General features: G+C 43.9%; 1 protein-coding gene across 1 annotated transcript in view; it reads left to right on the top strand.

The window, feature by feature from the left end:
• CDH13 (cadherin 13) overlaps positions 1-24,851 on the top strand; it is a 1,041,327-nt gene that overhangs the window by 858,610 nt on the left and 157,866 nt on the right. Inside the window, exon 8 of the mRNA XM_004437068.3 lies at positions 24,475-24,615. Coding sequence (XP_004437125.1) covers positions 24,475-24,615 — 141 coding nt within the window. The remainder of the gene's footprint in view (positions 1-24,474; positions 24,616-24,851) is intronic.

Here is a 24,851-nt window from a genome sequence, read left to right as displayed (position 1 = left end):
TGGAATGTTATTTGGCCATAAAAAGGAATGAAGTATTGTGAGAGAATGATTGTCTGTTGCTTTAAGCCACCCAGTTTGTGGAACTGTGTTACAGCAGGCACAGGAATCTAACAGAGGCTGACTGCTAATGGGTATGGGATTTCTCTTTGGGATGATAGAAATGTTCCCAAATCGATTACGGTGATGGTTGCCAAACTCTGTAAATATACTAAAAACCATTGAATTGTACACTTTAAATGAGTGAATTGTGTAGTATGTGAATTATCTCTCAATAAAACTATTACAAAAAAAGAAAGTGCCCCACACTACAGCCAGAATGATCTTACCATGTCAGTCTTCTCTTTAAAATACTCCTGTGGGAATCCTGTTTCTCTCAGGAGACCAACCCAGGTCCATCCATGGGTCTGCAAGGTCAGCATGGTCTGGCCCACTTCTGTCCAGCCTCTTCTCACACCACATCTCCCTCGCTATCTACCCTCTAGCTGCGTGGGTATTTCTGTTCCTCACCCACTTTCATCACAGGGCCTTTGCACATGCTGTTCTTGACCTGGAACGTCCTTCCCATGCCATCCCATTACCGTAATTATCTCCTAAACTTCCTTCAGATTTCAGCTCAACCGTCAGTCCCCTGAGAAGCCTTCCTGGTCTCTGAGAGAAGCTCAAGTCCTCCTTGTAGGTGTTTTCATAGCACCCTAACCTTTCATTCATCTCTCATTTCACAGTTAGAACCTAACAGGAACGTGTATGATTAACGCCTGCCCCCCCACACTGGGCGATAGTCTACATAAGAGCAGCATCCATGACCATTTTACTCACCTCCATAGCCCCAGCAACTAGCACACAGTAGGCACTTTATAGTATTTTTTCATTGAGATGAAATTTACATAAAATTAACTGTTTTAAAGTGGACAATTCAGTAGCATTTAGTACATTCACAGTGTTGTGCAACCACCAAGTCTATCTAATTCCAAAACATTTTCATCATCCCAAAAGGAAACCTCAGACCCATTAAGCAATCTCTCCCCATCCTCCACTCCCCCAACTCCTGGCAACCATCCACCTGCATTCTGTCTCTAAGGATTTATCTGTTGCGGACATTTCATATAATGGATTCACACAATATGTGACATTTTATGTCTGGCTTCTTTCACTCAGTGCAGTGTTTTTGAGGTTCATCCACATGGTAGCATGCATCAGTATTTCATTCTTTTTATGGCTAAATAATACTCCATTGTGTGAATATACCACATTTTGTTTATCCATTCATCCATTGATGGACATCTGGGTTATTTTTACCTTTTGGCGCTTGTGAATAATGCTGCTGTGAGTATTTGGTCACAGGCACAGAATATCATATGGGTGATGGGTGTCTTGGAGTGGGAATGAGTTCAACAGCCCCTGTCCTCCTGTGCTCACTGACTAAATCCTCCTTCTGGTTTACAGATGACCACATTCAAGGAAGGAGAGAAGGGAAAAGGAAACACAAAGTTTCCCAGCACAGCCTTTTAAGGACCCTCATGTCACACCTCAGTGCCAATTAACATTTAGTCGAATTCTTGGTTTGCACCCCATCGGCTGTCGGGCCTGGGTTTCTGGAGAAGTCTGTGTGTATGCTGAGAAATAAATGCACAGGCCCACACACTGACGTTTAGAGAGCCAATGAGAGGTGTGTGTTCTTTCTTTAGTGCATTCTTTGTATTGTAATGTGAGGTCCTCGCAGATGCCCCTATTGCAATTGCTAACAGCCATCACATCTGGGTTCAAGGAAATGGTTGTCTGCTTTCAAGCAAAACTTGGTCTTGGGACCCACAGGTTTGTACTGCTGCCCAAGGGAGTGAGGAGGAGAGAAGAGTAAGAGGCCACATCCAGAACCACGCACCGCGTGAGACATCCCCATCAAAACCACTTATTCACATCACTAACACGTGAACTCTTACATTTTAGTTCTGCTAATAAAACATTCTTTTTTCTGACCACTAAATAATATGTTTATTGTAAAAAATTAGAAAAGGACACAAAGGATAAAATAAAAATTGCATAACTACACTGCTCAGAGATAATTGCTGTTAATATCTTACAGTCTATAATTCTGCTCTGTTTAAAAGGTGTATATACAAATACATTTTTCACAAAAATGAGATCTCGGTGTTCATACAATTTTGTAACCTGCTTTTTCCTCTCAACAATGTAATAGAAACATTTTCCATGTCATTAAATATTCTCCAACTAAGCATTTATTTTTAATGTGGGTGCCTCTGGCTTAAACAGCAGCAATCTTCAATGTGCAAAGAGCTATGCTTGGAGGATTTGAGTAGATTTTTTTTGTTCTTTGGAGAATTGCGAGGATGTTGAAAAGGTGTGTCTGTGAGAATACCGCTGGCCAGCCATTCCTGCGTGGGGAAGGTGTCCAGCCGTTCTTGATTTGCTCAGATCCTGTAAAATTATCCGTTTCTCACCGCCACAGGGCATATTCCTGGATGGTAAAATGTGCTGAGACTGAGGGTCCCAGGGTCCAGACCGGCAGTGACTGTCTGGATGATTGAGAGCTCTGTTGAGAGGACATGGCTACACAGGCACGCCGCATCCTTTAGGCTGGTTGAAATGTAAATAACCATTGAAGGTTCCAGGCTGAAATATGTTACAAGGAAATGGACAAATGTGAGAGACACACAAATGTTGTGGGTGTTCAAAAGCAGAGGCTGTCCTGCAGCAGGAAGGAGGGAAGGCTTTCCAGACGAGCGGGGAAGCTCGTGCTGAGCCCTCAAGGACGGGTACAGTCCGGAGAGACAGAGGGCAGTAGACGTTTGTTCCGCATTGGGTCTGCTAATGTCTAATGAGCATCCACTGTGTGCCCGACGATATGGTGGGTGTCAGGGACGTGACATGAGAAGACAGAGGTGATCCCTGACTTCTAGGCTTACAAGTTCGTCAACATGGCACAGTTTGGAGTGATGAGTGGTACAGTAAGAGAGAAGACTGGCTTCAGTCGTATTAATAGTCAGTGCTCAACAAATGTTCCCTATTGGATGTTGTGCATATATCAGTTCATTTAGTCCTCACAACAACGCTGTGTGGTAGATACTATTATTATTACTATTATTATTATTATTATTATTATTATTCCCCCTGTTTTACAAATGGTAAAACTGAGGCGTAGTGAGGCTAACTGTCCACAGTCAACACAAGCAGCCAGCTGGTGGTGTTCATACCTGCTGTGCTGAGCATTCAGCAGGCGTCCTCTCTTTCGGTCCTCAGGACAGCCTTTCAGGAGGATGATGGTATTCCCCTTTCCAGAGGAGGTACTGGAGGCACAGGGAAAGTGAAGCACTTTGTCCGGGTCCACACAGGTGGCAAGGGGAGAACAGGGCTGCCTCTCTAGCACTGTCTGGTTCTAAAGGCCACTCTGTCTCCCTTACGCCTCATTACTGCGACCTCAGCCAGCAGTGGGATCCTGGCTGGTCCAGGGGGACTGTGAACCACCAAGAGAGTCTTCTAAGGCCGCCGTCATACTCTCTCATTCCGTCCAATCATAAGTATTTATTAGGCACCTTCGATGTCCAGGAACGGCACTGATGTGCAGAGTCACAGCCCTTGAGAAAGTCACAGGCTAGCAGGGAGCCAGATGTGCAACTGTGATAAGATGGATATTGCATTAAACATAGGCACGAATAAGGCACAGTGTGAGTATAGAAAAGTGGACTCCCAATTGGAAATGGCAGAATCAGGGCAGGCTTCGCACAAGAGTGACATGGGAGCTGAGACTCAACCAATGAGTAGGACGAGTAGGTGCTTGCCTGGGAGACACGCGGATGGAAGCTGTCCCAGGCAAAGTGAGCAGTATTTGCAAAGACACAGAGGTGGGAAGACCCTGGCATGTTTGAGAAACCATGGGCAATGATTAAGTATTGCTGGTAGATAATGGATGAGGGGAGGCATGGTAGGAAATGAAAGCAGAGGGGGACAGATTTCCAAGGGCCTTTGGTGCCATTCCACAGAGTTTAGACAGTATCCTGGCAGCAACAAGGAGCCACAGTCGGATTTAGAACAGATTAGCCAAGTGATCAGAGTTGAGTGTTAGAAAAACAATTTTAATGAAAATGCACTTGCGGTTGTGAGATGGGACTCACAGAGACCACAGAGGCTATTTTTGTGCCCTAAACTAAAGGAGAAATCATGAGAATGGACAGAAGAGGACAGATGTGAACAATTTAAGGAGGTAGAATTGATCAACTTGGTAACTGAATAAACTGGGTCCGGGAAGGTCTTAAACCTGAGATCAATGTACCACCCACCCAGTTTTCATTTCCGTCCATTTTGTTACTTTACCATTTCTTTTGTGCTCTCTTATTAAAAGTTGCATGATGTGAGGGGCCGGCCCGGTGGCGCAAGCGGTTGGGTGCGCGCGCTCTGCTGCGGCGGCCCGGGGTTCGCTGGTTCGGATCCCGGGCGCGCACCGACGCCCTGCTTTGGCAAGCCAGGCTGTGGCGGCGACCCATATAAAGTGGAGGAGGATGGGCACGGATGTTAGCCCAGGGCCGTCTTCCTCGGCAAAAAAAGAGGATTGGAGGATGTTAGCACAGGGCTGATCGCCTCAAAAAAAAAAAAAAAAAAAAGTTGCATGATGTGGGAGCCGACTGTAATAAGAAGTTGGAGCATTGCCAAATGTTTGCGTTGGTTGCTGGGCCGAATATCAACACTTGGCGTCTCTGATAGATAACAGATCTCTGTCTGTGGGAGTCAATACTGATAAAAGGAAGAAAAGTACATTTCCCATAGATGTGCCATATATTCTACTTGTTTTTAAAACGCTTTTCTGTTGTTAAAATCTCAGCCTTTGATTTTATGTCTAAATGAAATTTGGGCAGATTGTGCTTCAGCTGGCACTAAAGGAAACATGCTTTTTATTTTTTTTTTTTTGAAATGATGAAAATCTTTTTCTGTTTTACAAAAATTACAACTGTATTTGTTCATTCATCCAACAAATGAATACGGGACATTTGGAAGGCAGGTGTAGTCTCTACCCTCATAAAGCATACAGTTGGGTCATCTATCCAAAAGTACATCCTCAGTATTTGCCCCTTTTTCAAACAAGCACTCCCTGGCCTGAACATTAATAGAACAGAATAGCAAGAATGTCAGAAATCAGTCCTCAAGAATTACTTTCTGTGTTTTTTAAATATTTCAGACTTACTAATCCATCCCATGTGCCTCTGCCTCAGGACCTTTGCACTTGCTAGTTCATCTGCCTAGATTGCTCTTTCCCAGAATATCTTTGTGGTTCCTTCTTAGTCTCTTCATGGCTTTGATCAGATGTGACCTTCTCAGGACACCTTTTTTAAAATTGATCCTCCCCCTGTCACCCCAGAGTCACCCCAGAACTCTCTATCCCCCTTCTTATTTAATTTTTTCCTGTAGCATTTATCTCTGTTGACCTGGTTTACAATCTGTCTCCTCATCTAGAATGGAAGCTCCATGAAGAGGGGATCCTTGTGACTTTTGTCTATGGTTCTATCCCCACCAGCTAAATGGCCCTCAGAGAGTATTTGTGGAATGAATGAACTCTCTGAGCCTCAGGTTCCTCACCTGAGGGGTTGGTGGGGAGCTTGCTTAGATGTGAGTGGAAGGAGAGCAGCAGAGTCTCAGGATGCTTGGTTTCATGGGGACCACCGCCAGCCTTGTGGGCATGGTCAGTCTGCTTCAGCAGGACGATGCTCTGCTGATGTCTGTCTTGCTCCGTACAGATGTTTCTGGGTTACACTACTCTTGACTTTCTCCATTAGGCCCATGAGACAATCTAGAAGGGACAAAAAAAATGTTCTAATGGTATAGATCTAACGTCATAAGCATCAGTTTGAAGAGCTTTTCATGTTATGTGCTTTGTGTTTGTTGAGGTTTTTGTTTTGTTGTTTTTCTTTTTTAACATTGTGTCTTTTAATATGTAACATATTGCCCTGTTACCCAAACCATACATTTCTCCAGCAGGAAAAAAACGTAAGTATAGATAACCCAAAACAAAGGGAAGAGAAGAACATTTACCTGTAACTCCATCATACTGAGCTAACCCTTGTTAACTTTGAGTGTGTGTGTAGATAGATAGACAGACTTTTAAACAGACATACATACATAGAGAGAGAGTGAGAGAGAGATCTCACATATTTATATATAATTTGTAAAATACTTAGTTCAATTAATATTAAAAGAATATACCCACCCAAGGAGAATGTAACCATGGCGTCTCACTTCTCTGTTTTGGATGGTGGGCGTACAGCCTACAGTCAGTGATGCTAGCTGCTGTAACAAGCAGCCTCACATCTCAGTGGGTCAGCCTGGTAAGTGTTACTCCTCACTCAGGTCACAATCCAATGAGATTGGTCCAACACTGGTGGGAGCTCCATTCCACAGAGCTTCTTCCACCTGCGGTACCACACCTTCAACAGGTGGCCCCCCAGGTAGCCACGGAAGGAGGGAACGTGGAGGACTAAACCAGGGAGATTTGATGGGCTAAGCCTGGAGGTGGCACGCATCCCTCTGCCCACTTTCCACTGGCCAGGACACAGTAAAGTGGCGATTCCTAACTGCAAAGTGAAATGTGTGCTCAGGGAGAGAACGAAATGACCTAGGTGAACACATAGCATTCCCTCTGCCACAGCGCATAAAGTTGGAATGTTTCTTTTCACACAATGTGATATCATACCATTGATACTGTTTCATAACCTATGTTTTCTTCATTAGAAAGGTGTTGTGTTTGGGGGGGTACCATTCCATTGTAGGCATTTTGGGTGTGATGTGTAGATCACGTACAAAGCTGCAATGCCCGTGAACTTTTGCTGGAGGTCTTCATTGCGGTCAAGTCCTGTTAAAGCTGGAGGGTGGCCTTGGAATTCACTTACACCCCACCCCCATTTTGTTGAAGAGTAAACTGAGGCTAAGAGCTCAAAATGACTTGTCCAAAAATCACACCACTCATGAGTTCCATTTCTCCTGGAGCTCACACCAGTGTTCTGGGAAACACAAATTCACGGAGCCCATCTAGAAGCCAGACACCATGCTAGCAGCTGAAGATTCATGTGGTTAAAATTCCCAGTAAAATGAGTGGACTTAGCCTGCAGGTTTCTAAAGCAGCCTCTCCCTTCAGAGTGTCTGAGACAAAGGGCTAATGAAGATTCTACCTTCCCACCTTGTATTCTCCCCAGTCTTCCCATCAAAGGATAAGTGGATTCTTCCCACCCCCACGGTCTGCTCTGAGGCATGCTGCATGTGAGAGCTGTCAGGACATACAGGATCCCGGGCAGCCGGGGACTCATAGCTGTGGAGATGTTTCACCTCCCTGCCATGGGACATTTACTCAAACCACTGGCAAGAACCACCACTAACACAAGACAGTGTGTTGACAGACAATGTGAGTGGAACTCATAGTTGACAGAGTTCCCTGAAAACTGAGCTCTCTCTTCAAAATGTAAAATTCCCAAGGCCCCTAACTAGACCCCCAATCAACCATACCAGTGAAGTTGGGGGTTCAGCCTGAACTCTAAGGGTAAGGCGTGTGAGCCATTCCCTGAGCAGAAGGACCACTGGTAGAGTTTGCATTTAACAGGTGTATTCATTTCCTAGGGCTGCTGTAACAAATTACCACATACTGAGTGACTTAACAGCAACAGAAAGTCATTCATTCTCTCCCCGTTCTGGAGACCAGAAGTGAAAAATTCAAGGAGTCAGCAGGGCTGCGCTCCCTCTGAAGGCTCTAGGGGGAAACCCTTTCTTGCTTCTTCCAGCTTCTGGTGGCTCCAAGCTTCCTTGGCCTGAGGCAGCATCACTCCAATCTCTGCCTCGGTCTTCAGGTGGCCTTCTCCTCTGTGTCTGTGTCTTCTCCTCTTCCGTCTCTTATGAGGACATGTGTCCTTGAAATCCACCCTATCTAGGATGATCTCATCTTGAGAGCCCTAATTAGTTACATCTGCAAAGACCGTTTTTCCAAATAAGGTCACATTCAAGGTACTGAAGGTTAGAAGGTGGACATGTGTTTTTCAGGGCCACCATTCAACTGCTCTAGGTCATGGAGATAACTCTCATTTCCCTTTGAGGAGCCTCCTTCCTTAGTGGCTTTGATTTAAAAGCTCATGTACCTGTCCAGGATTTACTGAGCAACTATTCTGTGATTGTGACTATAATGACAGCTTCCACCTGCTAGGTTCATTCTGTGTACCAGGTCACATGACTGGTGATATAGAGAGGTTATTCTATTCCATCCTCACAATGGTCCTAGAGAAAAGGTAAGATTGCCTCCTTTTGCAGAACCAGGGCACCTGGGCATCAGAGGGTATGATCTGTCCATGGGCACACAGCTGTTACAAAACAACTAAATGTGTCTCTTTATTTTGGCTTTTAAGTCCATGCTATTTTCACTCTGCCACAAGTTAGCAGGAGCAAATAATTAAAACATGGTTCCTTCCTCCAAGCATCTCACAGCAGGGTGGAAGGAACAGAGATCTATGGTTTACGGTGACACAATGTAATGTGTGCTACAAGGGAGCTGTATACTCTGTATACTTCTGCAATCTTTCTTCTCTGGAGATTTCAGTGAAGGTTTCAAAGAGAAAGTGACATTTGAGAGGGACATTTGAGGGTAGTAGGAATTTGCCAAGTTTGAGTGTAGAGAATTGCATTCTGGGCAAAGGGAACAGCATCTGTGAAGAAATGGAGAAGTGAATGGACCACCCACATAGTCCCTTAAATAATGTCCAGAAGCTTCTGTAGGATGTGGTTGTATGATGTTGGGATGCTCTGGGGCCCGTATTTTGCACATAGGAAGTCAGCCTGAGAAATCTCCCACTGGCCAATGGTTACGACCTCTGGTACACCATATACTGGGCTAGCTGAAGTGGTCTTTCCTCCCTCAATGGCGTGATGCTGGTAACCAGGCCCTCTTTCCTCCTTCCTGCATGCTATAACCCATTCCCACATTGCCCCAAGTTTGTCTTCTACTTATCTCAGGAAATAGCGGTCAGGATGAGACGTGACGGCAACCCAAACTAAGACGAGGGCAGTGGGAATAGTGAGGATGGGGTAATATGAGATCCAAGAAAGAATCGGTGAGGAAGACAGAAGGTATCATGGGTTTCTGGTCTGGTTGCCTGGGTGGAGGTGACACCATGGACCAGGGCCGGGAAAGCTTGTGCTGGGCAGGAAGGTACTGAGCCCGCTTTGTGACGTGCTGTGTTTGCAGCTCTTGTGAAACATCCAGGGGAAATGTCAATCAAGTAGTTAGAAGTGTGGAGCTGGGAATTAGGAGACAGTTGGACATAAAAGAGACAGGTGGTAACTGAAGCTATCAGAATCGATAGGGGTGGGTAGAACTGAAGCTGTGGGAATAAATGGGGTCTCCAAGAAGAAGGCAGATATTTAGAGACTTGGTGGCGATTGTTCAGAGCTGCCCATGACTGGCCACCTACCCAAAAAGAGCACCCGTCCTTCCAAGCCCAGCCCATACAGGGCTGGTGGGAACAGCTGGGAAATAGGTTCCCACGTGGAATCCTTAGGCTACCAATAAGACAGGCTTTGGTCTACTGTGTAAGTGATGAGGAGGTTCAAGGGTGTAGCAATTAGGACAGTAGGCTGTGGACCCAACAACTTGGGCTCCCATCCCAGCTCTACCACACAAGAGCTATGTGTCTTTGGGCAACAGAGTCCTCACCTGTACATGGAAGCAACGACCTCACCTGCCTCACAAGTGTCATGAGGATCAGCTGAAGTAATTCACACGAAGGGTTGAGCACTGTTGCCGGCATACAGTAAGTGCTCAATGGATGTAGCCATGATTATTATTAAGAGAGAGGATCTGAGTGAAACCCAGCTGGACTCGCAAGGAACGGGCACCTGTGGACTAGAGCAGAAAGGTCCATAGGTTGAGGTTAGAGCTAGGAGGGAGCGTGAGGCACAGAGGTATGTTCTCATCCCAGTGCTGAAGTCTGTCCCTCCAATGGGGTTCCCTCCTGGAGAGATTAGCAGTGGAGTTCAATCCCCCTCCACCTTGAAAATATCTCTGGAAAGGAGCTGGAGACAACGCAGAAAACGCTACTTATTGTTATTTTTTAAAAATAAAATGGGAAGGATCCCTCTGAAGGCATGTTGTGGGTTTTATTATTTGTGAAGAAAACACACTGCTCTTTATCAACAGTCTGTCTACAAGGCTGAGCCAGCAAGAGGCAAGACCAAACGTTAAGTGGCAACATTTGACTTCTTGTTCTTTGCTAGAGTAACATTCAAGGATGTTAATAGGCTTAGCTCTTGTCAGCAGAGCCAAGACAATTTCAAGAACAGAATGAATGATGGGGCCAAGGTCACAGAAGGGCTGCCATCTGCGAACCGGGCGGGGGGGGGGGGGGGGGTCGCAGTGCGTTAGGTGGTCTTGTCCAAATAATGACGAAAGAAAGAGATCAAAAGGCTGACTGTGCCAGGTGTGAAATCGACAGGCGAGCTTTCCAGAATAAGCCTCGGCGGGGCCATTCTCACTGCCTTTTCTCCCTGCTATGTGAATTCGCTGTTGGAACAACAGCAGTGGCATAATTGGAATCCGTCTCGTGTGATTTTTTCCACGGATGATTTAGAATTAGTTCAATTTATTTTCAGAGTACAGCCCAATGACAGCATAAAGGCAAAGTGGAGTCTGGAACGACTTTCCTGGCCACGGGTAGAGTGGGTGGGTGTCATTTGCTGATTCATTTCCCTCTCAGCAGGCTACTTTGTTTCGAAAGCTACCTGGAATTATTACCAGCAAGAGAACTCTAAGCCAAAGTAAGCTTTGCATAAAAATGCATTTGATTTAAGGGAAAATATGTAATACCGATTAAAATGAACCCTGGATGGCAGATTTGATTAGGAGATCACATCTGAATGTGAGCAGGTTCTGAGAAACGGTGGGCAACTCAGGCTTGACAAAGCCCACTTAGACTGCGCTTTTCTAAGCTGAGGCTGTAATAATGACTAAGCGCCTGAAATTAACGGTAGAGGCCATTAACATGTGGAGGACCTATGTCAGGCAAAGGTTGTAAAGCTGAAATTGCTCCAAGTCCTAGGCATTCAGAACCTAATTTTAGAAACATCCTCCAACCCTTGGTGGGCTCATGTGCTTTTGTCATTGGGAGTCAGTAATTGAATTTTCTGGACGTTTTGACCAGTATGTAACTTTGTGAAGCCGATTACACAGCAGAATGCAATTTTTAGTCTGACCTTAAAAGCATTACCTTCTGCTGTGTGATTAGAAAACATGCAGAGAGTGCCACGCTTCTAACCGCACTTGATTTGGGGGAGAAGAAAGAAAAAAAACCACCTTGCTATTCTATGTAACTGGTAAAATTCATTTAGAGTCTATGCAGATCATTTAATAACAGATTTTGTAAAACCTTAACATAAGGAGCCACCATAAAACGTATTATCTTTTATTACCCACACAGAGAATGACATTTCAGATGGTAATAAATCGAAACCCAAGGAAAGCTATTTGCTTTCGGAGAGTACTTGGCGAATGACAGGAATGCCAGTTTCCTAACTTTATGCTGTGGTGACTACGGCCCCCCAGGGTCACTTGAGACAGCCCCCAGCTGCATTTGCTGAGGCTCATCTGAGTAACATTCTCTAGCCCCCTCTTTTTTTTGAGAGGTCATTCCCATCCAAACCTCACCACTGGATTCGGTTGTCCCCCTTCCATCTTATACACTCAGGATCTGCAACAGGCCAAGAGCTGAGCCTGGGGTTGGAACCAGCCATGGGGTGTCCGCCATGAGGTAGAGGAGAGCCCGACCCACCAGCACAGAACACGCAAAGACTCCCTTGGCGTGGACGCCTCTCCAAAGGGGAAGGACTTTCCCTGCTCCCTCCTGGAAAACCAGAGCCTTGTCACCCTGTCCTACTCTGCATAACCTGGTCTTCTAGAAACTAGCTTAGCCTGTCCAACCTTGCCCAGGCCCTGCCTTTGGACCAGTAACCTCTGCAACCCAGAATAGCAACCCTGAGGCCAAGTTTTCTGTATAGTGATCAGCATAGCCATCCCTTGATTTATTCATTCAGCAAACATTAACTGAGAGTGCCAGACACTGCACTGGCTATGAGATTTTTCCCCGGGGGGTTTAGAATTAGCTCAATTTCTTTTCAAAGAGTATAACCGAATGATCATATAAAGGCAGCGTCTTGGGGCCTCAGTGTCTCATCAGGCTGGGCGTTAGGGATACAGCAGGAATGAGTCAGCGACTGGGTCCTTGCCCCCATCGAGGGCTGTAATGAACACTCTGCAAGTGACTGACATATTGGAAATCACATATATTGAAGAGAAGATTCTCCAATAAACTGATTTGGTATTTACCATTTTGTAGATGGGAGGAAATTTATCTTCCTACTAGACAGATTTTGTGGGAAAGGTCTGGTTGACATTACACTTCAAAGGCTTGAAATTGAAATATTTTCCAGAGGAAAGATAGAGGATGCTATTCTGGGAAGATGGGCAGTCCTGGGAAGGAGGCAACTGGGAGTGAAGTGAAGGTGGCAGCTGGTGACATTGTGCACCACATGGAGCTGGGAGGCTGGTGAGCATCTCAAATCTCCAGGATCTCAATGAGCACTCTCCAGAGAGGGTGCATCAGTTTCCTACGGCTGCCAATACAAATGACCACAAAATCTGTGGCTTAAAACAACACACATTTATTACCTTACAGTTCTGGAAGTCAGAAGTCCCAAATTAATTTCACTGGGATAAAATGAAGGTGTCAGCAGGGCTGGTTCCTTCTGTAAGCTCTAGGGAAGAATCTGTCCCTTTGCCTTTCCCACCTTCTAGAGCCTACCTGCCTTCCTTGACTCATGGCCCCTTCCTCCGTCTTCAAGACCAGCAGTGTAACATTTTAATTTCTCTCTCTCTCTCTCTCTTTCTCTCTCTGCTTCCATTGTCACATCTCCTTCTCTGACCCTCCTGCCTCCCTTTTGTAAGGACCCTTGTGATTACTTTGGACCCACCTACATAATCCAGGATGATCTCCTCATCTCAAGATCCTTTACTGAATCACATCTTCAAAGTCGCTTTTGCCACATAAGGTGCCATATTCACATGTTCCAGGGGTTAGGACGTGGACATATTTGGGGGCCATTATTCTGCCTGCCACAGAAGGTATGAAAGCTTCTAGGGCTGAAAGCTTGACAGCGTTTAGAGCTCTCTTCCACTGTGCACTGTGTTTGACACAGGAACCTGACCCTGAGCATCTCACAGCATAATCACAGACAGACATGAGAAGAGAAAATTGCTGTGTCATTAAGTCAACCAAGGGAAAAACATTCACTGTAATGTATAGATAGGGCTAATACAGCAGAGGAAGGAGTTACTCTGGGAAGAGCAGGAAAGCTTTATGAGGGAAGCAACAGCTAAGCAAGATTTGTAAGGACAAGTAGTAATTTCCCAGGGGAAAAAAACAGCATATGTAGGGAAGGCGTCCCAGGCAGAGGGCACAGCGCGAGCAAAGGTGTAGAGGAGTGAAGAGCCCAAGATGGCGAAATTGCCTATAGTCTGGTGTTCTAGGGACATAACACCGAGAGTGAGGAGAAGTGGATGAGGCCGTGACGAGAGCGTCTTCCATGCTTGAGGAACTTGAACATTATCCTGCAGCCACTGAAGCATTTTGAGGAGGGTCCTGTGGTCAGATGGTAGTCTAGACGGCTCACTCTGGCTGGCTTTGGGATGGAGAGTGGTTTGGAAGATAGCAGAGGGACCAGTCTGGATGCTGTTGCAGTAACTCCAGTGAGAAAAGATGAAGGCTCCAAGTCATCTGATAGCAGGGATGATAGATTCAGGAGAGGGTGGGGAAGAGAAATCAGTAGCACTTGGTGATCAGCTGTTGGAGGTGAAAGAGAGAAGAGCTGAGGACATCTCCCCAGCATCCAGCCTGAGTTATGTCTCCAGGAGGAAGGGCCGTGTTGCAGGGAAGATAACAAGTTCTGTTATTGGCCCATGAAGGTGGGGGGAGAACATCCAAATGGACACTTCCAGAAGACAATTTGAAGCACATTGGAGAGGCAACCATGTGCTGTTTGATGTCTTAGAGGCAGTACATTTTTTCTAGAAAGGGAGGAAAAGAGGAAAATTTCACAGTCAGAGAGAGAAACTTTGATAAACTATGTTTTTCATTTTTCATTTAAATTGCATCATAAACAGGTGAGTTTTAAATAAAAATATGTAAGGGTACATGTTGACCTACTTTTAGTCAAATGTTCATTCCAAACGGCAATAATCGAAGTGTGGTCCCCAGATCAGCAGCCTCAGCGTCTCCTAGAAACTTGTCAGAGATGCACATCCTTGGGCCCGACCCTGGACCGCCTGAATCATAAGCACTAGAAGTGGGCTGAAAATCTGTGTTTTAATGCACCCACCAGGGGATTCTGATACAGGCAAGTTGGAGAAGCACTGACTCAGACAATATGTCATAAGCACCTACTACATAACTGGCGTAATGTTGCTATGACAGCCCAGGGCCTAAAGGTTAGAACAAACATGTTGGTACAGTAACAGTGGATTATGAAAATATATAAAAATCAGAAAAGAGCACTTTAATTACATTTTATTTTACTTCAACTTTTAGGGGTCCATATTTAACTTGTCTCCATCAAACAGATAAAACCAAGAAATTCTTCAGCAGGTTCATTTCTGCCCCTAACCAACCACAGCTTCTTGGGATTCCCTTACTCTGTTTCCTCACGCTGTGAGTTCCTTGAAGATGGGGCTGGACTAGATGATCTCTGAGGTGCTTTCAGGAACCAACAGGCTGTGTCTCTTCACCTCACAAACCTTGACTCCACCCACACCAGTGGCCCTGTCGCAGCTGGCCACTGCCATGCTGGTTCCCAGGCCCTTCTTTCCCCTGAATTCTCCCCCCTCATACCCATCCTTCAAAGCTCAGCTCCAGCCTGCATTAACCCGAAGCCCCTTCAAAGCCACTGTAGCCCTCCAACCGTACCATTCACAGCTGAACCTTCTGAGTGCAAACTCACTCAGCATGTACCACCTACTGCCTGTGGAGCCGCTTATACGTGTTCTATCTTCAGCTAAGCTGGGAGTTCCTTGATGGTGGGGAGTATATTCTATCCTTCTTCTTGCTCCCATGCTGTCCTGACCGGAATCAGAATCAGCCTTCAGTTCTTATTGAATGATTGAATTTAAGAGCTTTTTAGGATTAATAGCCTCCCATCTTTTTCCATAGAAATTTACTTCCACATCAAGATCCTATTTCTAATCCTGTAATGGGATATTCTCTTCTGCAGAAATGTCCCCTTAATCCCTCCACCTATGTCCAGGTCAGGTGGCCTCTCCTTTGTCACACCTCAGCAGCCTTCCTACTCCCATCTCATCCTACTGAAAGTATCTGGGAATTATCTAGCAGTAGATTTGGCTCCCTTCACTTGTCACTACTATCTAGCAGGATGCCTAATGCATAGTAAGTGCTCATTAAATGTTTGCTAAATTAAACAACCTCCATGTAGCCTTCCTGAGCACCCCACGTTCTGACTCGTCTCTCACAGACCTTAATTGGTACACTTCCGATGACACTTATCTCATCATGCCTTACATACTAGCCTTTTGTTCCTTTACCTAGAATATAAATACACCAAAGGCAGGGTCTGTATCATTCATCACACCCTACCCGGTACACACTATATAAATGTTTCAGTGGAATCAACCTGAATGTCAAATATTTGCTGCCTTAGGTCTGAAGGGGGTGATTTTTCCAGGTATACTATGAACACCATCGGCAGTTTATTTACTATAACTCATCAGGAACATCGGAAGATGTACACTTCGCCTGGAAATGTTTTATTTGATTTTGGTGTCCCTCAACCTGAAATCTATCACTTGAGTTATTCCAGCTGCATATGTCTAAGAGGCAGTGTTTATTTTCCCTGTTGCTTCCCCACCCTGCTGGCTTCATCAGCAACCAGTAAATCTGGGGAAATGAGCTCTGCCTTCTCCTCATCCACCAGACGCCAGCCGGGAATGCAAACACAGCAGGTGACAGCCAAGAGCATGAACATTCATATTAGCACTGAGGAGCAAGTGAAAGGAGGCCTGAAGACACAGACACGTCAAACCTGCCTCACCCTGTTGCGTGGGAGATGGAAGAACATCGCTCACTGTCTGCGGTGGGAATAAGGCACCTTTTACGAGGGAATGCTTGCGGTTCCTGCTGGATTTATGGACTATGTATCCCCAGTGTTATGTGGCCAGAGTGGATAAATCAAACTCCAGACAGACAACCACTCGTTCTGCTTCAGATAATGTTTTCACCAATCTGTTTGCAATATTTATAGACCAGGTCTCAGGCGCAGCTAACCTAGAGAAGAATGTGGTCCCAGCTCTGGTGCCGTATTGCAAGGAGTCTTGCTTTGCTCAGCCTATCTGGGCAAAGCTGATGAGTAAATAAATAAATGAATTCAATTATATCTTTGCTGTAAATCTCACGTTAATATTTCTCATTAACAATACCTTAAATGTTAGACAACAAAGGAACTTGTTGAAAAAGACTTCTTATAGATTTTCTTCACTCTGAAAGCACCATTTATAAGCTGGAGCCAGCTCTTACCAGCTCACGATAACTGATTTTATCTATCACTTTCCAACTATGCCCTCAATGACATATTATTGGCACCTTGAAATCACCATGGTAAAGGTATTTAAACCACCAAAACTGAAAAACACCACAAATCAAGAGAATCTGTTGTTAAACATTTTCAGGCACACCACTCTATGTAATTCATTATTTTATAAAAACATATCTATAATTGACTAATTATTGTGTAACTATGATGTGCCAGGCACTGAGTTAGTAGCTGGGAGATAAAGCTCTAAACAAGACAAGGTCCCTGACCTCATGGAGCTCAAATGGTCAGAGTCAAGATAGCCAATAAACAAGTAATCAATAAACAAGAATATTAAGGACTGTGCTAAGTGCCGGGGAGAAACTATATTAGCTATTTATTGCTGCATAACAAATTACCCCAAAACTTAGTGACTTAAAACAATGGATATATATTTTCTCACATTTTCTATGTTCAGGAGCCTGGGTATGGCTTAGCTGTGTCCTCCACTTAATGGGCTCTCCCAAAGCTGCAATCCATGTGTCTGTCCAGATTCTGCAGTGTCATCAGAAGATTTGACTGGGAAAGGATCCACTTCCAGGCTCATTCACGGTTGTTGGCAGCATTGAGTTCCTTTTGACTGTTCCTGGAGGCCACCCTCATTGCTTGCCACATCTTTAGAAGATTTTCCAAAGATTCTACTGCATAATAACAGCAGCCATCTATTGAGCATTTACGTATGCCAAGCTCTGTGCTTAGCACTTTATGTTACCTATTTTAATCCTCACTTACCCTAGAAGTATAATTATTCTCCCCATTTTACAGGGGAGGAAACTGAGGCAATGAGAACTTAAGTAACTTGACCAGGATCACTCAGCTACTAAGTGGTGGAGCCAGGTGACTAGTAATTGATCAAATCTGACCGTCTCTTCCTAAGTGTTAGTCACCCTGTTGTGCAGTAAGGTTCCTGCCTTCATGGAGCTTCAGTGCAGTGAAGAACGACCATCAGCAAATGAGCAGGAATTAGCCTGGAAGAAGAAGTAGAAGTGAAAGGTCAAAAGAAAGAAAAAGTAGGGTACAATGGGAAGAAATCCAGTCTGGACAAAGTGTAGAGAGAGCTATGGAGAGTGGTTCAAGACCAGGCAAGACAAGGATGGGGTACTGTGCAGGTTGATGGCAAAGCCTTTTTCCGTGTAATGTTTATTCGTTGATTTTCCCCCACGGCTACCATTATGCTTGTTATTAGTGATAAATGTTCCGTTAAATGCATACTCGTGTGGAAGTTGCTGTTACTGTGTAAAACATCAAGGGTCCGGTGATTGATTATGTGCCATATTTAATGACACGGCTCGACTCTTATTTCAAGATGAAATGTTTGGTTTTCAAATCAGTGTGATCAGCGAACCTGGCCTGTGTTAGTGGAGACACACCCGAGGCTTTTTCTTGCAAACATACCATCTTCCTTTTGTTTCTAGGATATAGATTAACTGGTTGCTAGTAGACACCCAGGAGGAGGAAGCAAGTGCATGACTGCGGAATTCAAGCCAGGAGAGCAGCTTGACTCTTCGATATGTCTTACAGATCAGATAGCTTAAAATAATCAGAGCAGCCAATTTAATTTTCCCAGTTTTGACACAGTGCCTTTCTTGGTCAAAAGAAAATCCTGTCTCCTTGAGCTAGAGCTCCCCAAAGTACAAGTCATTCGCTGAGAATAAATGACTCTGGTTGGGAAACGCCACTGATACACTCAGACCTTTGAGATATAATTTAATTCAGGGAAACAGTAATATATCATCGTTATCAATAACGAAAGTCAATCGCCCACCTCGTGGGCTGTGTACTGGCTAGCCATGGGTGTCAAAGGCATGGTCCTTGCCCTTGAAAACTTTGTCATCCACTTAGGGAGATAGTAAATGGGCATTCAAAATAAGACCAAACAGGAAACATAGGCTTCATACTAGTCAGGGTAGGCTGAGCACCATAATAAACGTCCCCTAAACCTAAAGAACAGCTTGGTTCTTGTTCACACCGTAGTCTAAAGCGGGTCAGTGAAGGGGCTCCACTCCACACAATTATTTGGAGATCCAGGCTCCTTCCTTTTGGGGAATAGGAAATATGGAGGATTCTGTGGAAGACTTAAGGGCCATTCCAGTACGTCACTTCTGCCCATAGTCCGTTGGCCAGCATCCGTCACACGAGTCCATCTTACAGTCTAGCTGCACGCCCCGGAGTCAAAAGAAATAGGACCCGGTGAACATGTAACATTAGCCTCACCGCAGGTCCCTTCGGTTACAAGCAACTGAAACTGATTCTGGCTTCAGCGCCAAAAAGGATCTCCTGAGGAAACACGGGGTGTGTTACAGGATCAAGGAAGGAGTTGAAGTCAGGAGCCAGCACAGTCCCAGGTCTCAGCGGCAGAGCTCACAAACTTCTGGTTAGAGCAGTGCATGAAGGCTCTTTCTGTTGGAGTTGATCACACCCATCTCCCCTCTGAGCCTTGAATCAATTCAGAGAAATAAACACAAAAATCAGGTGCGATTCTTGCCATAAAGAGTGCAGCTTGGCCTTGAGGGGACGATGAGGCTTCCTGCCCCCTGTTCAGGTCACTCCCCAAGTGGCAGAGCAGCTGGACAACTGAAGGTCTCATCCCCCAGAGACAGGGTGCCTTCCACAAGGGCAGAGAGGAGCGCCAGTGTGGTAAGTTTCCTCCCAAAACATTTAAGAAGGCAAAAATCCTCCTATCAGGCTTAGGAGTAATGTGGAGAGAGGCAAGAGGGTTTGCCCTACATCTGTCTCCATGCTGCCTGGTTCCGCGTTTCATATTCCCAGAATCCGACTGTCCCGGCTGGGATTAGGGAGTCAATTGTGAATCAGTCACTAGTGCAAGGGAGACAAACATGACACAAGGCCACTGGGGCCTATTTTTCCGAAGCAATTGTTCTTCCCAGAGAATGGGGCCGCTGCGGGCTGTCTAGGAGTCTTCTCCAGCAGAGCGACAAAGACAAAGCAGTTCAGGCTGCTGAGCGGTCCAGAAATAAGTATGAGTATGTGTATTTCAAGTAAGAGTGACTATAGGAGCTAGGGATTTAGGGTAAGACTTCCTGGAAAAGGCTCAGCTAGAGTGGGAAGCAGGTCTGAGGTGAGAGGAAGGTGTTCCAGTGATGCAGGAGCGAGGGATTCATGTGGCCTTTTCTCTAGGTCTTTTACATTTCAAAGGAGGTTGCTTTTATTTTTGGTTGTTTGGTTTTTATTATTGTTGTCATTGTGAAAGCAATAATGTTTATTACAGAAAAATCCCAAATACTGATAGGCCAATGGACTTTTTATCTTAGAGTTGCTTTTAAAAGTGAAAACTTGTAAACGACTCAAATAAATGACCATACAATAGGGAATGATTGAATAAATTATGATAGGTCCATACAGTGGACTGTTGTATAGCTGTGAAAAAGAATGGACAGATCTATGAGCACTGAGATGAAAGTGATACAGTAAAACAAGTTGAACAAATGTGTGAATGGTATCATTTGTTTAAATATGTGTGTATATAAAATGTGTGTGTGTGTGTGCATGTGTGTGTCTATAATGTGTAGGAAAAAGGAGGGAGACAGACAACAGACTACTAACAATATTTACCTCTTGGAGATGGGGTTGGGGAAGGGCAGAGAAGAATCTTCACTTTCCACTTTAGAAATGACTGTATAGTTTCTATTTTCCTTACAATAATTGGATATTTCTTCAATAATGAAAACATTTTTAGAGGTAGCCTTAAGTTTGCCAGAAAATTGAGACTTTTGGAACATTTCATCCCAAACCTTGCAATTTATCTGCTTAATAGTCTAATTGATTTTCTACTATTTCCTATTACAGTCATAAAGTTTTATTTACTTCAGGAAATGGGAACTGGCTGGTTCGCTTTTTTAAATTAGTTATAAAATTTGTTCAACTACAAGAGAGTTAAGCCAATGTGTCCTTCCTTTGTGCTCTCATAAGGATCTGTACACACCTCTGCTTAGCTGGGACTCTGTTCTGTCACAGTTATATGTGAACATGCCCGTCCTCAACCCTAAACTTCTCTAAACTCCTTGAAGAAAGGGACTTGTTTTCTCATTCCCATATCCCCAGCACCCAGCGCAATATTTAGACTAGATGTTCAATAACTTTCAATAAAATGGATGCATAAACTAATGAAAGAAAATATTGTAATAACTTTCTCTAGTCCAAAAAAAAATGTTTCTGTGGCTGGGAAAATGTTAAAAGGAAAAATAATGTATTAATGAGACAATTGGAGTGCTGTTGTGAAGAGCCTATTGTGATATTACTATGATATGATCGCTCTTACACTTTCTTGCAAATAACCAGATAATTGATCATAGCATTAGTTGCAATATTAGTCAAAAGTCCCTTGTTGCTATTCACAGAACGTCTAATTTAAATGTCTTAAGGAAATGAGAAATTTATTAGCTCATAGAACTCACAAAATCTGAAGGGTAAAATCTGGCTTCAAGGATGACTATTAAAGAGCTCAGATGAGGTTAAAAGAACTCCATCTCTACCCCTCAGTTCGTCTTCCTTCTCAGGCTGACTTTCTCTGTGTGGTTGCAAATAGCCACTACCAACTCCAGATTTCTGTCCTACCACCTTCAAGTCCAACAGAAAGAGGACTTCTTTGACCTAAGACTTCTAAAAGAAGTATGTCCTGAAATTGAGTTTCAATCCTGGGTGGCCTAACTTGGGTTCTGTGCTCAGCACATGGCCATGGGAACGGGAGGTCCTGATTGTCCAGGCCTGAGCCACATGACCATCCCTCCATCAGGGATAGAGTCAACTCTACCTGAACTCCACCTGTGCTGGGAGTGAGGAAGAGGTGATGCCCCCAAAGGAATTATAGAATAGATACCTGAGGAAGAGGGAATGGGAAGACAAAGCAGCACATACCCACCATAGTTAGTGCTTGAAGCTGCCCTGTAGTGCGTGTCCATAGCAACCTGTACTGCAAGTCAGAGAAGTGTGAATGTTGTGAGAATTTACATCCTTGTTAGATAGCAATCATAGGATCGTTCTTGTTCCCCAATTTGTGTCATGGGCCAGATCAGCTTCTCTTTAGGAACAAGCCACGGCTGGGATCATAAACTAAACATTCTGGTAAGACTGATATGAAAATTGGTAGGATCTTCTTGGAGAGCAGTATTGAAATATGAATAAAGAGCCTTAAAATGTTCATACTCTTTGACCTAGTAATTCCGCTTCTTGGAATCTATCATTAAAAAAAAAGTTAAAATATATTGAAAGCTTCCTGAATAAAGATGTTCATTGCAATGTTATTGAAAATTGTCAAAATTTTTAAAAGATTAGAAATAACCTAAAGTCTTAATAATAGAATATGAAGTAAATTATAAATTACACATATTATTATATTTTATGCAACCCTTAAAATAGTGTCAAAGAATTATGTTGGTAAATGATGTTACACGAGGAAAATGATATTAAGTTTACCATGATCTCTTCAATATCAAAAAAAATCCACATAATTTCTTGTTTTCATGATTACATGCTTCCAAAAACATGCAATGTTTTATTACAAAAGTAAAAATGTTATACAAGAAATTAGACCTGGTTAGTGGTTAGTACGTCCAGATACACTCAGGAAAGATTTTGAAGACGGGCCAATTTATTAGTTTTATATGGTCCAGCTGCAGAATTTATGGCAAATAGTAAATCCAATCCAACTTGTCAATGATGATAAGTAAAAAGTCACTTACATTAGGCTGATGATTTTCCAGCTGCAGCTCGAGAGTAGATGGCATTTCAAGCACCTTTACAGAAGAGGTGCCAACTGAACCAGGGAGAACCAGAATGGCCCAGAGCTGGGTTTGGTTTTAAATTCTGTTTGCACTCAGCAGTTACAGAACTGTGTGACCTTCAATCCTGGTGGAGCTCATTTTGCAATATATACGTGTCAAATCATCACATTGTATACCTTAAACTTACGCAATGCTATATGTCAATTACATCTCAATAAAGCTGGAAAAAAACATTGTGAGTAACCCTGACCAAGGAGTGATTCAGCATGCCACTCATCCTCTTGAATTTAAGAGTTTAGAGCCTTCCAACCCATCCAATAGAACTACCACTCCTTAAGTTAGTAGCTCAGAAGCTGTTAGTTAAGAAACAACCACTTACAGGTGCCCTAAGGAGCAAACGGCTAACCACCCTTTAAAACTACTTAAAAATTTTGGAGACAGCTAGCATTGAGATATTAAAATTTACCATGTAAACTTTTGGCTTGAGAAAGAAATTATAGATCCTCATTGTGTTTTTGTTCTTTGCTTCCCGTGGTGTTTCTTAATTATCGGTTGGTATAAACAAAGACTCTCAACGCTGTGATACTGGTAGGACTGTTTGCGATTGGTAGGACCTTCAATAACAAAAATGAAAATACTTTATTTTTGTTATTGGAGGTGGTTCAGCTCAAACTCTCTGGGTAAGTGATTACGAAACCAACCCAAACTGCTTTAAGCAAATAAGGATAATTAATGCCCTAATTAGCTGAAAAGTCCATAGGCAAAGGCATGGCATGATGAAGTGACTCCAGTGGAATCACTGGAAAACATTTCTTTTTCTCCAGGGTTCAAGTCTAATTCTCTCAGTAGACTGGTTTCGTTCTCAGACAGACTTCCCTCACCCCACCACTGCTGTGTCATGAGATGGCTCATCTAGCTCCCTGGCTAAATGCTTCCAGGTTCACACCACCAAGAAACAGAGCTTCCTTCTCCCAACTGTCAATCACAGGTCCTGACCTGGACTCGTCGTGGTGCCCCTGGGATGGCATGCACTTATTGGCTTCTTCTCATCAGGGTTCATTCCAAAAGGGCCAGAGTGGAGGGTGGAGAAAGTCATCCAACCCAAACCACATGGGCAGAGGAGAAGTGATGGGTAGGTCCCCAAAGGAAATGTGGGGGCCTGCCTTACCAGAAGAAGAACAGCATGCTGGTCGTCCAAGACAAGCAAATCCACCCAGGATGACAACTTAAATGCGGGGGTTGTTGCCTACCAACCGCTGCACTCTTCTTCATCTTAGGATCAGGCCCCTTGGTTAGTTGTTTTGAGTATTTAAACATGGTAGCAAAATATCTGTCAAATATTCAAATGAAAAACTTATGTCTATTGAGAGGCAATAGTGGAATATTGCTTGTGTTAAATTTATCAGATCATGGCTGGATTAAAATGCATCTTCCAAAGTTAACATGACATGAAGGACTAAACTGACTAAAAATGACATTAAAGAAGTGCAGTACAAGTGACTCTAAACCTCAGCTGGTATTTTTTCACCTGTAAAATGGGAATAATAAATGCAATTTGACACGCTTGTTGGAAAGATTAATGACAATGATTTCTGTAAAGTCCAGTAATCCAATGCCCGGCCCATCAGATTATTCAGTAAACATGAGTTCCTAAAGCTGCCATCTTTGTCCTAATCTCCTTATCAAACTTAGCCTCATTTCCAGATCAGTTTCATGAGGTTGCTGTGAAATGACATGTAATTTCACCATGACGTGTAAACATCAAACATGCAATGTATGCCCAAACCTTGGAAATGAAACATTCTGGAATGTATCAAGCATCCCCTTAAATAAGGACAGAAAATAGATTCCATCCCCACAGCCAACCCCAGTCTATGAATAGTGACTGTCTTTATCGGAGCGATTCCAAAGGCTCATATATAAGAATAGGTAAAATTGCCATGACTGATTAAAGATGCCTGCCCTAGATGGACGAGGGCGTAGAGGCAGCCCGAGCAACGTGCTTGCCGCCTATCCAAAGTGTAAACCCAAATCTAAATGCCACCTTCTCTGTTGTGTTTTTGCTTTGTAGACTCTGGAAAATCCCAAGTATGAATTAATCATCGAGGCTCAAGATATGGCCGGACTGGATGTTGGATTAACAGGCACGGCCACAGCCACAATCATGATTGATGACAAAAATGATCACTCGCCAAAATTCACCAAGAAAGAGGTAAACCCCTGCTGAACACCGCCCTTGCGGTCACAGCCACGAGCGCAGATCAATATGAATTCCATGTACCACCCCCCCCTCTGGCTCCCTGTTTGCAAAATCAAAACACTCCTTTGTGGAGAGAGGTGGTATTTTGCTGGAATACTTTTTCACATTTTTATCTTTTTTGGGTAAAGCTGAAAATACCAGAGCATTGTGAGAACAAAAGCCTTGAATCTTGTTAAAGTGCACGAGAA

The sequence above is a fragment of the Ceratotherium simum genome, chromosome 30 (assembly GCF_057802395.1).
Source record: "Ceratotherium simum simum isolate JZ-2026a chromosome 30, ASM5780239v1, whole genome shotgun sequence".
Classification (NCBI taxonomy): Eukaryota; Metazoa; Chordata; class Mammalia; order Perissodactyla; family Rhinocerotidae; genus Ceratotherium; species Ceratotherium simum.
The sequence above is the reverse complement of the archived record's forward strand: the minus strand, read 5'-3'. Positions and strand labels throughout refer to the sequence as shown.